The sequence below is a fragment of the Catharus ustulatus genome, chromosome 22 (assembly GCF_009819885.2).
Source record: "Catharus ustulatus isolate bCatUst1 chromosome 22, bCatUst1.pri.v2, whole genome shotgun sequence".
Taxonomy (NCBI): Eukaryota; Metazoa; Chordata; class Aves; order Passeriformes; family Turdidae; genus Catharus; species Catharus ustulatus.
The window spans coordinates 6,827,994-6,841,270 of NC_046242.1; the positions used below are offsets into that span (position 1 = coordinate 6,827,994).

Here is a 13,277-nt window from a genome sequence, read left to right on the forward strand (position 1 = left end):
TGACACAAACGGTGGAGAAAAAAGGGAGTTAAAACAGGCACCCAGTGTGAGGGTTAAACAGGGAATGCTCTGCTCCAAAGCTGACAGGTCACAGGCTCTTTCTTACAGCTCCTGAGCAGGATGGGGAAATCTGATCCTGCTCTGCAGCTTTCTGGGACAGGCTGTCTCCAGCTCCACAGGAAATCCCAGGCTCTGTCATTGCTCGTGCAGGTGGTTGCCTGCCCTGGGAGCTCCTGGCTGATTCCAGCTCCCAGGGGACTCCCTGGAATGGATTTGATACCAGCTGAAGATGCTCAAATCTTGTGTGTCTGGCCTTCTCTGAGCTGCTGTCACACACAGTTTGTGTGAAGTGAAACATCTCCTGTCACAGCAGCACTGCCCTGCTCCAGCACTCACCTGGTGGCCCTGCAGGGCCCCTCTCTCCAGGCTGCCCCTTCTCTCCTTTTGGCCCTGGTGGTCCTGGCAGCCCAGTGGGTCCAACTGGGCCTGGGGGACCCACCCGTCCTGGAATCCCTGGAAATGTTCAGAAAGGAAATTAGCTGGAAGTCAGGACACTGCTGAGGTCAGAAAGGCTTCAGCAACCTCGAAAGCAGAGCAGAGGAACTCAGTGTGCAAAGAGGGACAGGGTGGCACTGGTGCCAGGAGCTGTCTGGCAGGTCTGACAAGCCAGACTGGACTTTGCTTTTCCTCTTCATCCTTCAATCCTGCAAGGAAAAAGCATGGCCCCATGCACAAGACCCTCCCCAAAAAGTCAGCAGGATGAGCTGGGATGTGCTGGGATGTGCTGGGATGTGCTGGGATGAGCTGGGATGTGCTGGGATGTGCTGGGATGAGCTGGGATGAGCTGGGATGTGCTGGATGTGCTGGGATGTGCTGGGATGTTGCTGGGATGGGCTGGGATTGCTGGGCAGAGCCACACTCAGCCCACACTGCCCCTTCCCAAGGCATGAGCAGCTCTGGGCAGGGTCTGGGTGTGCTTTCCTGGGTTCATCCAGACACACAGAAACTCCAGAGCCATCCCAATGTACCAAAATACCCAAAATAGATTCACCAAAGAAAATCAAACCCTGTCTCCTGCCCTGTACACATCACCCAGAGGTTCTGTAGCAGTGAGGTTTCCCTGGTTTCTCCTGTGTTCATTCACCTCACAAGGGCTCCATGCTGTGCACAAGTTTTTTCATCCCCAAGTGACATTAGTGCCCCCCCCTCTGCAGGAACTGGCTGGCAGTGATGTGTATCACTGAGAGGGTGACTGGAAACACCAGGAGCAGTGCTTGCAGCCCAGTGGGATGTTTCTTGGCAAGCCCACTCAGACCCCCAGTAGCCCCAGGAAAGGTGCAGAGGCAGCATTAGTGACCTCCAAGGCACTGCTTCTGGTGACACTAAATAAAATCTTAATGTTGTTTAGCCCAGACTATCAAAATAACAACAACACTTAGCATTTTATAGTGTTCAGAAGAGCACTGCTCATCTTGGGCTCGCATGGAGAGACATTTAAACACTGTGCAAACAGCACTGAAGCTTTAATGCCCTGGAGATGTGAGTGAGTGGGTCTGTCTGCTCAGATTAAGTGGTTAATGGTTACAATAAAGGCATTAACTGTCAGAGCCACAAGAGTCAGAGGTTCCTGGTTTCTGGGCTACCAAAGGGCTCAGAGTATTTGAAAGCAGTGGCAGATGCAAGCTCCAAAGCCACAGGGAGATCAGGAGGAGTCCAAAGTTCAGCACACTCAGATTTCAGATTTTAGCCCATGTATTACCTATGAACACAACACAGCAGAGCAATTTAAGGTTTGATCAGCTCTGAAGGAGTGTCCTTCTCCTTCCCAGGTATCAGGAGAGGGGCTGGACCCCACAGAACCAGTGCCAGCAGAATGTGCTGCATATGGGGGTGGAGAGCATGGGAATGGAGGGAGAGAAGGAGAGAAGGAAAGCAGCTGGACAGCACCTTCCCAGCTGGTACCAGGGCACAGGGCTGCACAATCACATCAAGGCTCACAGGATTTGCAGCTCCCACATTTGGATCCAGTTCCCACTCTAGATGTGGGAGAGCTTACCTGGGGTACCAAACCTTGTCACCCCAGACATCCATCCAAATCCCTCATTTCTCACAACAAAGCAATAATCCCCCAATATTAGACCCCCTGGAAATATTCCTTTTAGTCTCTCTTTTTTTACATTTTGGAGAGATGTCCAAACAGTTTTTCTTAAAAAATTAAACCTCTCCACCTTCAATCCACAATGAAACCGGGCAGACTGAGGAAACGACAATCCTCAATGGCTTTGAGTGGGAGTGTGAGCCTGTACTTTTGTTGCATTCAGTCATCAATAAAGATCTGATTTGAGTATTGAACAAGGAATTAAGGCCAGGTTTTCATTTGGGTCCATTTGCTTAACCACAGGACACAAACTGCAGCCTTTTCTATGGATAGAAGGATGGATCTCCCCTGGCAGGGGATGCTGCCCTGGGAAGCCCAGGCAGGTGATCAGGAGCCCTTTTAGGAAAGCAAGAGCATTTGTTCACAGCACTGGAAACAGCTTCTACCCCTAAAAAAACTCCAGAACACCTGAAACTTCACAGCAGCAAATTCCAGCACAGAGGGAAGAGCAGCAGAAAGTGTTCTGCAAGCACAACACACTGTGCTGCTGAGTGTGGGTCAGGACATTCCCTCACTTGTGTAAATCACCCTCAATCCTTCAGCCCAACCTCATAACTCAATCCCATAAAGTCCTGCAGACAAGGAGCAATCATTTCCTGCAGCATCCTCAGTGCCACTGCTGCAGCAGAGCTTTAGAGAAGCTGGCACTTCCTTCCCTGGAGGGGGAAGTGCTGAAGGAAAGGCTGGGGGAAGCAGCACTGGGTAAAGTGTCAGGCCAGGGCTCATCCTGGTGACAAATGGTGTTACAGCTTAAAGGAGACAAGTGCAACAGGGGGAAAAAAGAGGGAAGGGTTCAGGGAAAAGGGGGGAGGCCAAATCTTCAGCTGGCATAAATCAGCCCTGCTGCAGGGGCTCTGCTTCCAGAGCTGAAGCCTGTGGTGAGCATTTATCCTCCAAATATATGAAGCAAAAGACCACAGGAAAATACTTTTTAAAAGGCAGAGGGTGAGTAATCTACTGCTGGAAAGCAAATTAGATGTGCAGAGATCTGGATTTTCTTCCTGGCTCTGTCCTGAACCTGCACCACACCATCTGCTGCCCCCCTTGCCCAGGATATTCCCTGCACAGGAGCTGCTGTGTTCACATGGATAGAAAGGGATACCTGAGCATCCCCAGAGGCTCCTGGTGCCCCTGGCAGGCAATACCAGTTAGAGAAGAGTTTTCCCCATCACTCAGGACATGCCCTGCTGGCTCTGTCCATCAGACACTGCTGACCATCCCTTGTGTGCTGGGGAGTTAATGTCTCAGAGGTGATAAAACTGGAGTCTGGCCTCTCCAACCAAAGCAGCCATGATCAGATAAAACCCAAAGAACAAACCCAGCCTCTCCATCTGTGAGGCTCCAAGGAGTTCCTGGCCACAGGACCCTTCTGCTTTTTGGGACAAAAGTACAGGACTGGGCATAACAACAGCTTTGAAAGAGCAATAGCAGAAACTGTGAACTTACCCTGTGGTATCAGCTGCTCCTCTGCACCTCTGTGTCCTTTAGGTTCTGTTTAAGAAGGACAGGGTAAAAAAAAAACCAACCAGAGCAGGAGAAAAATAGAGAGATATGAAAAATTAGGTCTCTTGCTGCCAACTGGCTCAGCCAGAGTATATATATTTTCTTAATACTCAGAAAAATATATTCTGTTGATTAACAAGCTGATCAGAAAGGCCAGTGGTGCAGCTGTCTCAACAGCACTGATTGCTTTTAAATGATTGTCTTTTCTCAGCCCTGTCACTCACAGAAGAAATAACCACCCTCACAAACAGTAGCAGTTTTCCTGGACCTCAGCCTGGAAGGCATCAGCCAACCCAGAGCTTTGGGGCATCCAGAAACCCTTCCAGAACTCACAGCATCCTGTCCACACCACCCACCTTTGTGTCAGGCCCCAGCATCCTGCCCTTGGTCCATCCAGCAAGGTAGGGCTGGGATTTATTTGGGCTGAACACCCAGAAGCAAAGCAGGGAGTGTTTCACAAAAGGCTCAGGGGAAGGGGTGGGAGGGACCCCTCAGCTTTCCACAGCCCCAAATCACCCAGGACACTCAGGCCTGACTTGCTCCTACTCCAATATCCCAATAAGATCTCCTGAGATCTCTGCAGGAGAACTGGGGGCAGCTTCCAGCAGCAAGACACAGCACAGTGTTGAAATCATGCAAAATGGGCAGCTCCCCTCCATCCTGAATTGTGTGGAGTTCCCTTCACTCCACCCAAATCCATGCTGAGTTTGTTTGGCTGGCTTTGGATCATGGACACAGAGTGGTGTGGGGAGGGAAGGAGGCCAACTGTGGACCCAGATCCATGAAATATCCCCACAGCTCTTTGGAAAAGCGAGGATTGGAAGCCCACAGAGGCTGGGGAAGGGCTCCAGCAGGCAACCACGTGTCAATGAGCAACTGAACTGATTATTTCTCATTGCTGAAAGACACTGTCCTGGCTAGAAATGCTCCAGTGCATTCCTGATTCCTTTATTACACCACAGTTCATTTTCCACACTAGGCTAAATCAATCAAGGCCAGAAAAACAAAGGGTAACAGTGAGCAAGGACTACAGCTGGTAGCACACCCAGAGCCTGGAATCTGGCTCACACACAGCTCAGACATCACCCCCTGCCCTGGGAGGTGAGCACCAGTGACCACCTGGCTTTGCTGCAGGGGTGGGGGTGCTGCCCTTGCCCCATGGGCTGAGCCTGATCCAAGTGCTGCAGGGAAGCTGCTCTGCCTGGCAGCACTGCCAGAGTTCTGGGGGACAGGCAGCCACTGCTCTGTGCCCAGCAGGACATGAGCAGGTGTAAGGAGCCTCCAGAGGAGGGGACTTGGCGTGGAATCACCAACATTTTGCTGGGCTGACTTTGGTGCAGCAAAGTGCAGGTGCAGAGACACTGCCACAGCAAAAATAAATGACATGGAAAAGGCAGAATGAGCATATAATGGACACTGGGGGAAACTGCTCTAATTCAGTTCCTGGCAGCTGTGGCTGTGGTTCTGAGAATGCTTTGCAGAACATATTGTTAGTGAGCCTCCCTCCATGTTGTGGCATCATGTCAAATCATAAACAGGGACAACATCTGGACTGGTCTGGTCGCTCCAAGTCTGCTGCAGTCAGGAGGGGCTGCCATTATAAACTGCTCAGGTTAAAGAAATGGAAAAAAAAACCCAAAAAAGCAAAAAGCAAAGTAGGCCCTAAAGAATAAAGAACTGCTCTGGGAGCAAGCAAAGCAACAGACAGACAGGGCTTTGGAAGCAGAGAGCAGGGATCTTTAAAAAAAATGCCAAGGTCAAGAGAATTCAATGCATGGGGATCTGTCTGGCCAAGTGGGCTCAGAGGGAGACTTTCTTGTAAGTGTATTTTTTTTTCATGCCACAAGAGGGATCATAAAACAGCCCATTGTGTTTATGGCAAATTTAGAAAATATAAAGCAGACTGCAACTGATGCTGCTATTCATGGAAAAGTTTTTTTTGTCCTAATAAGACCAAGAATGACCCATGCAGCCATTCCTCTACCCACAGAGTAGAGGACAGGGAAATGCTGCATTTGGTGCTCAGTGGGTGAGCAGGAACTGTCCCACTGTGATCCTGATGGCTCTCTGGAGTTTCCTCAGGAACTTGACACAAGCCCACTGAAACACACAGGCAGGCCCAGTGCCCTGCTGGGCTTTACAGAACCTGAGCAGACCCAAATTCAGCTCCCAGCAGATGTCTGTGCCGACAGCAATCGTGGCTGTCAGAGGCCACCACGGCTGGCAAAATGGATTCCTCCCAAGGACATCCCTGCTCAAGGACAGAGCAGACCAGAACTCCTTTTTAGCTGCCCCCAGCAGGGTGTGCAGGAGGGGTGCTCAGGCCAGGCTTACCCCCGGGTGCCCCGCTCTTCCTGAGCGCCGTGCCGGGGTTCAGCAGGGGGAAGGCGTCGGGCAGCAGCTCCTCGTACCACGGCGCCGTGGTGCCCGCCATGGGCAGGCTGTTCTCCAGGGCTGGGCTCCTCTCTGCAGCCTCCAGCAGCAGGATCTGCACAGGGAACACACACAGTGTCAGTGGGCTCACAGCAAGGGGTTCAGCCCCCCCTTCACTGAAGAGTTGGTTCTTGGGGGTCCCTTCCAACTCAGAATATTCCATCATCTGTGACCTGGATGGTCTCAATTGCTGAGGAGCTCCTGAACCTCCTCTTCTTGCCAGAGGGCTGGGAATAACTCTCCTCACAGACCATGGGATTTTGGCATAACAGCTCTATTGATTTCAGGAAATCAGCAGCAATTAGCAAGGAGCTGCTGTGTTAATTGTGAGTGCATCCCTCCCTCCCTGGGGAGGACTTCAGAGTGGGATTGTGTCCCTGGTGACAAACATGACACATGAAGCTGCTGTTGGGGACACAGCATTCCCTGCTGTTCAAACCCAGAGCCAGAAGATCAGAAATTGAGAGCTGGGACGAGGTGAAGGGCAGTACCTGCAGGCCCAGGGTAGCAAACTGAGGACAAATACTGCTTGGGAAAGCACAAATAGTGATGATGGAGAAGATGAAGCTTTTAAAGAGTTGAAGTGTTTTAACTTTGAACCAAATTTAAAAAAAAAAAAAAAAAAAAAAAAAACAACCAAAAACCCCCCAGGCTATTTACTCAAGGAGCTCTGCTTAGAAGCAATAGGATGTTATTAAAACTCCCAGCTGTTTCCAGGCCTTGCAAACACAGAACCTTCAGATAACCCCAACAGGCATCCCTGAGGTGTGTGGGCCATGTACAACCTTCTCTCCTTGGCAAAGTGACCCCACACTCCCAGTATGAGCCAGGCTGTCCATCAGGCTGTGCTCCCTCCATGAAACTGGGAGTTTCTCTAACATGGGAACATTTTCCTAGGCAGGCTACACTGAGGTTTGTTACAGCATCATCTTTTCCTGTTTGAAAACCACCTAAGCAATACTAATTTAGGGATAAGGGAAATAAAAGGCAATATGGCTCAAACTTTCCACTAAATCCCTAGAAGTTTCAGCCTTTACACACTGTGTTGTCTTTACATAATGAAGTCACACTGCAATTATGAATGAGAGTGACTTGGCTCCACTTGTTTGTTTTTAACTTGCAATTATTACAAGGTTTATCACTTCTTTATTGCAAGGCCTGGTGAGAGCCAGTACTGCAGCAGAGCCAGAAATGATGAACTTCCTGCAGAATGTACTGGCCTGACAGGGGTGAATCAGAAACTAATTAAACTGGGAGCTGGGTTAAGTGCAAGGGAACTGAACCTCACTCTTGCAAACAAGCAAAATTCTTCCTTTATTGCAAGGATCTTTATTTACAGAGTCCCACTTTCTGAGTACAGCAGAAAGGGGTAAGGTCACAATGCTTTTCTTCACCAGGTCTGAGTGATGCCAGGCAGGAAGGAATCAGTTCCATCTGCCTTTTGCACTCTGTGCTCCTACCCAATGATTTATTTCTCAGACTTTCCAGGAAACGTGTTATCAGTTCAACAAACACTTAAGCATGTTCCTTACCATAACTGTGCTTAACTCCCATTGCCATGGGACTCAAGTGTGAGCTGAAGAGCTTTTCTGAATCACTTTATATTATTCATTATATCATCCCTTCACTTCCCCAGCAAACACCTGGATGTTGCCAAAATGTGCTGGGGCAGAGAGGCAGAGCAACCCTGGGGTGGGAGATTAGAGGGGCTGCAGCCAGGGCAGGGGTGGGAGGCTCCTGCTGTGAGGAAGGGGCACACAGGGGCTGTGTTGGACAGTGTTTGCAGAGCTGTGGGAGCAGGGTTATTAAATCACTGCAGCCATGGTCAGGGCTCAGCCTGTGGCCCTGGCGCGAGCACGGCTCTGCCCGAGGTCGCATCTGGAGTGGAACGGCTCCAAATCATTTTTATGGGTGATAATAAAAATGTGTTACCACATAATCAACACAAAACAGTGGCAAGGGTATCCTTTTCATTAAAACAACATGTTTTAAATGAGCACTCTGCTGATAAATGCTGTAAAAGCTGTAAAGCCATGCACAGGATAATCCAGCATGCGCTGTTATAAATGGACTATATATACTTTGCAGTCATTAAGGCTCAAACCATAGGAACAAGTTTATTTTCCCTGGGCACAAAATGATAGAGGTCAGGAAGTCTCCAGACTTAAAATTGCTGAGAAATTCTAGTTTTTATGATTAGGGCTGAAGAAATGCCCAAAAGAAATAAAGCAGAAAGAGGAGAACTCTCACATCCGTGAGATCCACAGAGCCAAGCTAAAGAAGGGGAAGCACAAGGGATTTAGTCACATTCAAAAATCTCAAACTACACACAGCTCTTTCAGCAAGGAGTGTCCTCCACAGCTCACACAGCACAGAGCACAAATGGGCTCCTTACACATTATTGCAATAGCACTGGAGCCATTCATCCATTTTCTGTCATGTTCTGTTTTTCTTAAGGCTGCCATTGCTGTAGTCAGGGGACTCGAAGAGAATTCCCACTTTCATTAAACAAAAAAAAGAAAGTTTTGAACCCTCTGAGTAAACTGCTGGAAAATGATACCACAGAGGCTGACAGCCAGAAAGAAAATTAGCAAAATGTGCAGTGTATTAAAATCTCAGTACTAAAATCTTGGTATTTTCTAGTCAATAGGGTTGAGGTAGAGAGAGGGATAACATCAAGGGAAGAATGTGTGGTTTGCACAGGGAATCCTCATTGCAAGCAGTGCCCACCTGTGCTGCTGCTACAACTTCCAACACAAAAGTTCTGCCTCCATGAAGAATGAAGGCAGAAAATATGTTCATGCCACCAGATAAATGAAATATGTCTTGCAGCCATGGGTGATGTCACTCACCAGCCAACCAGGGAAGGAGAGGGGAGGACAATGGTTGCTGCCTGCAGTGCCAGGACAGCAGATCCCTGCAGGACACACAAAACCCTGTCCTCCCCACCTTGCAATGTTCAGTCTGAGTTGAAGGACAGCCTCAACTCAGCAAAACACTCAAACTTTTGTCTTTCTGCATGTATGGAAAGAAAAACTCAAATCACCTAAATGGCCGTGCTGAACTGGATCCTCTGGCAGGAGAGGTCCCAGGGTTTGTCCCTGGCTCCAGACCCCACGGCTCAGACACAGCTGAGCTGGGTCAGGAGGCTGGAAGGGACTGAAACGGGGCCACCTCTGCTGCCAGCAGTGCACAGGAGCCACGGGAGCACTCAGAACACAGGGACCACCCTGGCCAAGGCTCAGGGCAGCAGGGTCTGATCCTGATCCTGCAGGATCACCCCAGGGCTCCCAAACCCACCAGGCTCCCAGGGCAGGCTCTGGCTCCTGCTGCACTCCCAGGGCTCCCAGGGCAGGCTCTGGCTCCTGCTCCATTCCTGGGGCTCCCAGGGCAGGCTCTGGCTCCTGCTCTATTCCTGAGGCTCCCAAACCCACCAGGGCTCCCAGGGCAGGCTCTGGCTCCTGCTCCATTCCTGGGGCTCCCAGGGCAGCTCTGGCTCCTGTTTCACTCCCAGGGCAGGCTCTGGCTCCTGCTGCACTCCAGGACTCACAGCCTGGCTGTGGATCCCGCTCTGCTCCCAGCCCTCCATGGGGACACGAGTGTGGTGTGCCTGGAGCTCAGTCCCAGCTTACTCAACCCACCTCCCCCTTTTCCATTTGCCAGCATAAACTTTCTCAGCTTCAGACAAATACCACATTTCTTGCGTCAGATCAAAAGCTCGGGCCAGGGACAATGGAAATGGGAGGACGGTTTTCATCTTCTTGAGATGTTCGGTGTCAGAGGACTTTTTTTGGCTTGTAGTGGCTTTCCAGAACCCTATTTTTGTTGTTCCCACTCATCAGAAAAAGATTTCACAAAGGCAGCCTCCTCCCATCATCTGTCCTCTGCTCACATTCCTGGTGTCCTGTAACTAGGTAGGTGCTAGAAACAAGGGGAGAGCAGCCAGGCTTCCAAAGATTTAAAAGTTGATATGACAGGGCTCAGAATGCTTTTTCTTTGGATAAAAATCTGGTTGGATATTATTAATTAATAAACAGGGGATATTTGGATTCTTGAAGCATTGGTGGAATTAACTCCCTTCCATCCCTTTCTAAAGAGGATGAAAAGAAACTGCATTAATCCAGCTCATCAGCTAAAAATTCCAGTGTAAAGTAAGATTCCCTTGATCTTGTAGAGACACAAGCTGATTAATAATGGTAATTGCATAACTTATTGGACATATCTTTCTTCCTAGTAAATTATTTGGCAATATAAGAGTGTTTTAATCATTCATCAAGACAGATCTGAAGAGGGAGTATTACCAAACATGATGGGGAATGGTCTCTCTCTCATTGCAGTGAGGGACCTGTGATCACAAGGCTCCAGCAAGACACAAATGCTTGGTTTCAAAAGCCAAAAGACATCCAGTAAGTGTCTACCAACATCTGAGGAACTGGGTGCCCAAAGAGAACCTGGGTGGTTTCATCCTTGCAACATCTTAGAGGCCAAAGGGACAAGATAATTAGTGCAGAGAGTTCTTGTTGCACTGATAAATTATGGGGGCAGCACTAGCTGATGTCATTGTAGTGACTCAGTGCAGAGCACAAGGTGAGCAAATGTCATCAGATAATGCATGGAAGACAGAAACATGGACCAAGGGCTTCTATAAGTACCACAATTCTTGTTCTTTCTGCAAAGAGTGTTCAGCAGCCTCGAGGCTGTGCTTGGCAGAGCAGCTGGAAGGGAAGGAAGGATTGCTGGGTCCTGGGAGGCACACAGGAGCTCCTCTGAATGTGCTCCCCAGTGGGATTTACTCTGCTGAGCCCCCCAGCCTGCCACAGCTGGCACCCCAAGGAGTGGATGTGGAGAGGATCCAGCAATCCTTCAATGCCCTGTACACAAAGCACACAGGGGAGCTCGGAGTAAAATCAGATTCACCACGGTGCCTTTAAAACACCAGATAAATATACATATATATATACATATACACATATATATAATGTACCTTCCACCCTCAAAATCACACAATTCCTGCCCCAGGTGTTGCTGAGGCTGCTGGGGATGTAGGAGTGCCAGGGATGAGAACCCAGAGCAGCCTGAGGTGAATTTAGGTTTGAGCAAGTGTCCCTGTGGCCAGCAGTGCCTTTGGGATGAGCTCTGCCTGCCCTGGGCTCAGGGCTCACCTTGGCTCAGGTGCCTCCTGTGCTCCAAAAGCTGCTGGGAGAGAGCAGCACGAGGGAAAAGAGGAGATTGGGCCTTTCCTGGCTCACCTTGGCACAAACTGAATGAAAAAGGACCCAAAGTCATTTTTATCTCACAGTGGTGCTTTACTCATGAAGATCCCATAGAATTTCTGATTAGAATCAAGTGGAAATTTGAATGTTCAGACACCAAATCACAAAAGGATCTGAGTACATCCCTTGGGCTCCTCACACACCTCCCTTGACAAAACCCATTGCTTGTCCACAAAAGCATTTTTCTTAAAAAGTCAAAGCTTGTAAACAGTGTTCCCAGGTATTAAACACACCAAAAGTATCTCCTAATGCAGACACAGGACTTGCTTGGCAAACTTCAGTTGCGTGTCAGGAAAAGAGAATTTTGCAAAGTTATTTTATGAAAATATTAAATCCATTTGACTAAAAATGCCAAACTTGTAACTAAAAGACTTTGTGGGAGGGAATGGTGGACGAGGAGGCCTTTGCAGCCTTTTTGTTGTTCTGGCAAACGATTTACAGCATTGGCCAAACACATGGAACAGTCTTAGGGGACAGACTGCTCCTTCAATCCAACAGTGATAAGAAATAAGGTCCAAAAATTACTAGACTTTAAAAGGAAAGGATTTTAACCATCATTCTAGGAAAGACAGCAGGATGCCCAAATGAGAGAAGGGTCAGTACCCGAACTGTCTCATCATCAGGATTATTGCAGAAGAGCAAAAAAAAAAAATAAAAAAAAGATAAAAAAAAAAAGAGGTGGATGCAAAGTTACACAAAATTAAAAAACCCCAACAAGTTTGCCCACCCAGTTTTGATTCATGGTTTCTCCTTATAGGTATCAGTTAGGAAGCTGCATTTTATTCTTAGGGACATTTGAGTCATTAACCTACAGAAAATCAGCGTTAAATTAGAAATTTTACAGGGATTGGTTCCAGGTTGTTACTGCTACCAGAAACCAACCAGTTATTATATAGCTACCAAATTCTCCTTAAATTCAATGTACTGCTGGAGCTGGAGAAACAGATTCTGCACACAGCCATTAGGAAACCTTAGGGATTAATAAATAAGGCACCTTCCTGTTCAGAAAGGAAAGGAAAGGAAATACCTGCTTGTGGCTATCACATACAGAACATGGAAAATCCATGGAAGTATCAAGTGCTCATGTCCACCCTGCAGAGGCAGCAGCAGCCTCATGGCCAAGCAATCCTGGTTCCCCTCCCAATCTCTCAGCCATGTCACAGCACCGTGAAACATTTGCTATCTTCCAAATATTTCTCCCCTACAGCAGGGAATTGTTTTATTGTCTATCAGAGAGAGGAAAGACAAACCCCATAAAACATCCCAGACAGCTGCCAGTATTTCATGTAACTGGCTGGGAGAAGAGGGAAAGACAGAAACATTTCATGCAATGATCACATTAAAACTCCAAGCAGTGATGCTTTACCATCCAAAGACATGGGCAGTGAAGGTGCTGTTGGTAATCTCTCCTAAATAAATGGGCTGATCTCAGAAAAATAGCAATGAATCGATCAAATTCTGTGCACCGTACAAAGATTTTTTTAAAAACCTTTCAGAATCTTCTGTGTGGGGAATCACATTACAGGGACTGTTTTCATGCAAAAACTATGCATGTCATTTATCAATCACACAATGAATCAATCAGACACTGGATATGTAATGCTATCTCCAGGCATTAAAGCTCTAAGTGAAATGCCACGAGCTCTGCAAGAGCGGTGTCAGGAGATAAGGCTGGGTTAGATCAGTCAGATCAACTGCACTCCAACTCCAACCCAAACCTGGGATTAATATTGTGCTGCCCAGAGCTCTGTAGTGGTGCTTACTTAGACAAACTGGGTGAGCAAAATAAGCAGAAATTTGTGTGGAACTGCCTGCAGCCCTGCCTGCAAATCTGCCAGCCCTGCCTGCATCCCTGCTCCCTTCCCAGCCCTGCCTCATCCCTGCTCCCTTCCCAGCCCTGCCTCATCCCT

At 48.4% G+C, this 13,277-nt stretch overlaps 1 protein-coding gene across 6 annotated transcripts in view; it reads right to left on the reverse strand.

Moving 5' to 3' along the window:
• Positions 1-13,277, reverse strand: part of COL26A1 (collagen type XXVI alpha 1 chain) — a 168,804-nt gene that overhangs the window by 23,705 nt on the left and 131,822 nt on the right. For all 6 annotated transcript variants that reach the window (XM_033078465.1, XM_033078461.1, XM_033078463.1 and 3 more), the window contains 3 exons: positions 5,996-6,149; positions 3,605-3,649; positions 397-513 (listed from right to left, as the gene is read on the reverse strand). In XM_033078465.1, the coding sequence (XP_032934356.1) occupies positions 397-513; positions 3,605-3,649; positions 5,996-6,149 (316 nt within the window). The remainder of the gene's footprint in view (positions 1-396; positions 514-3,604; positions 3,650-5,995; positions 6,150-13,277) is intronic.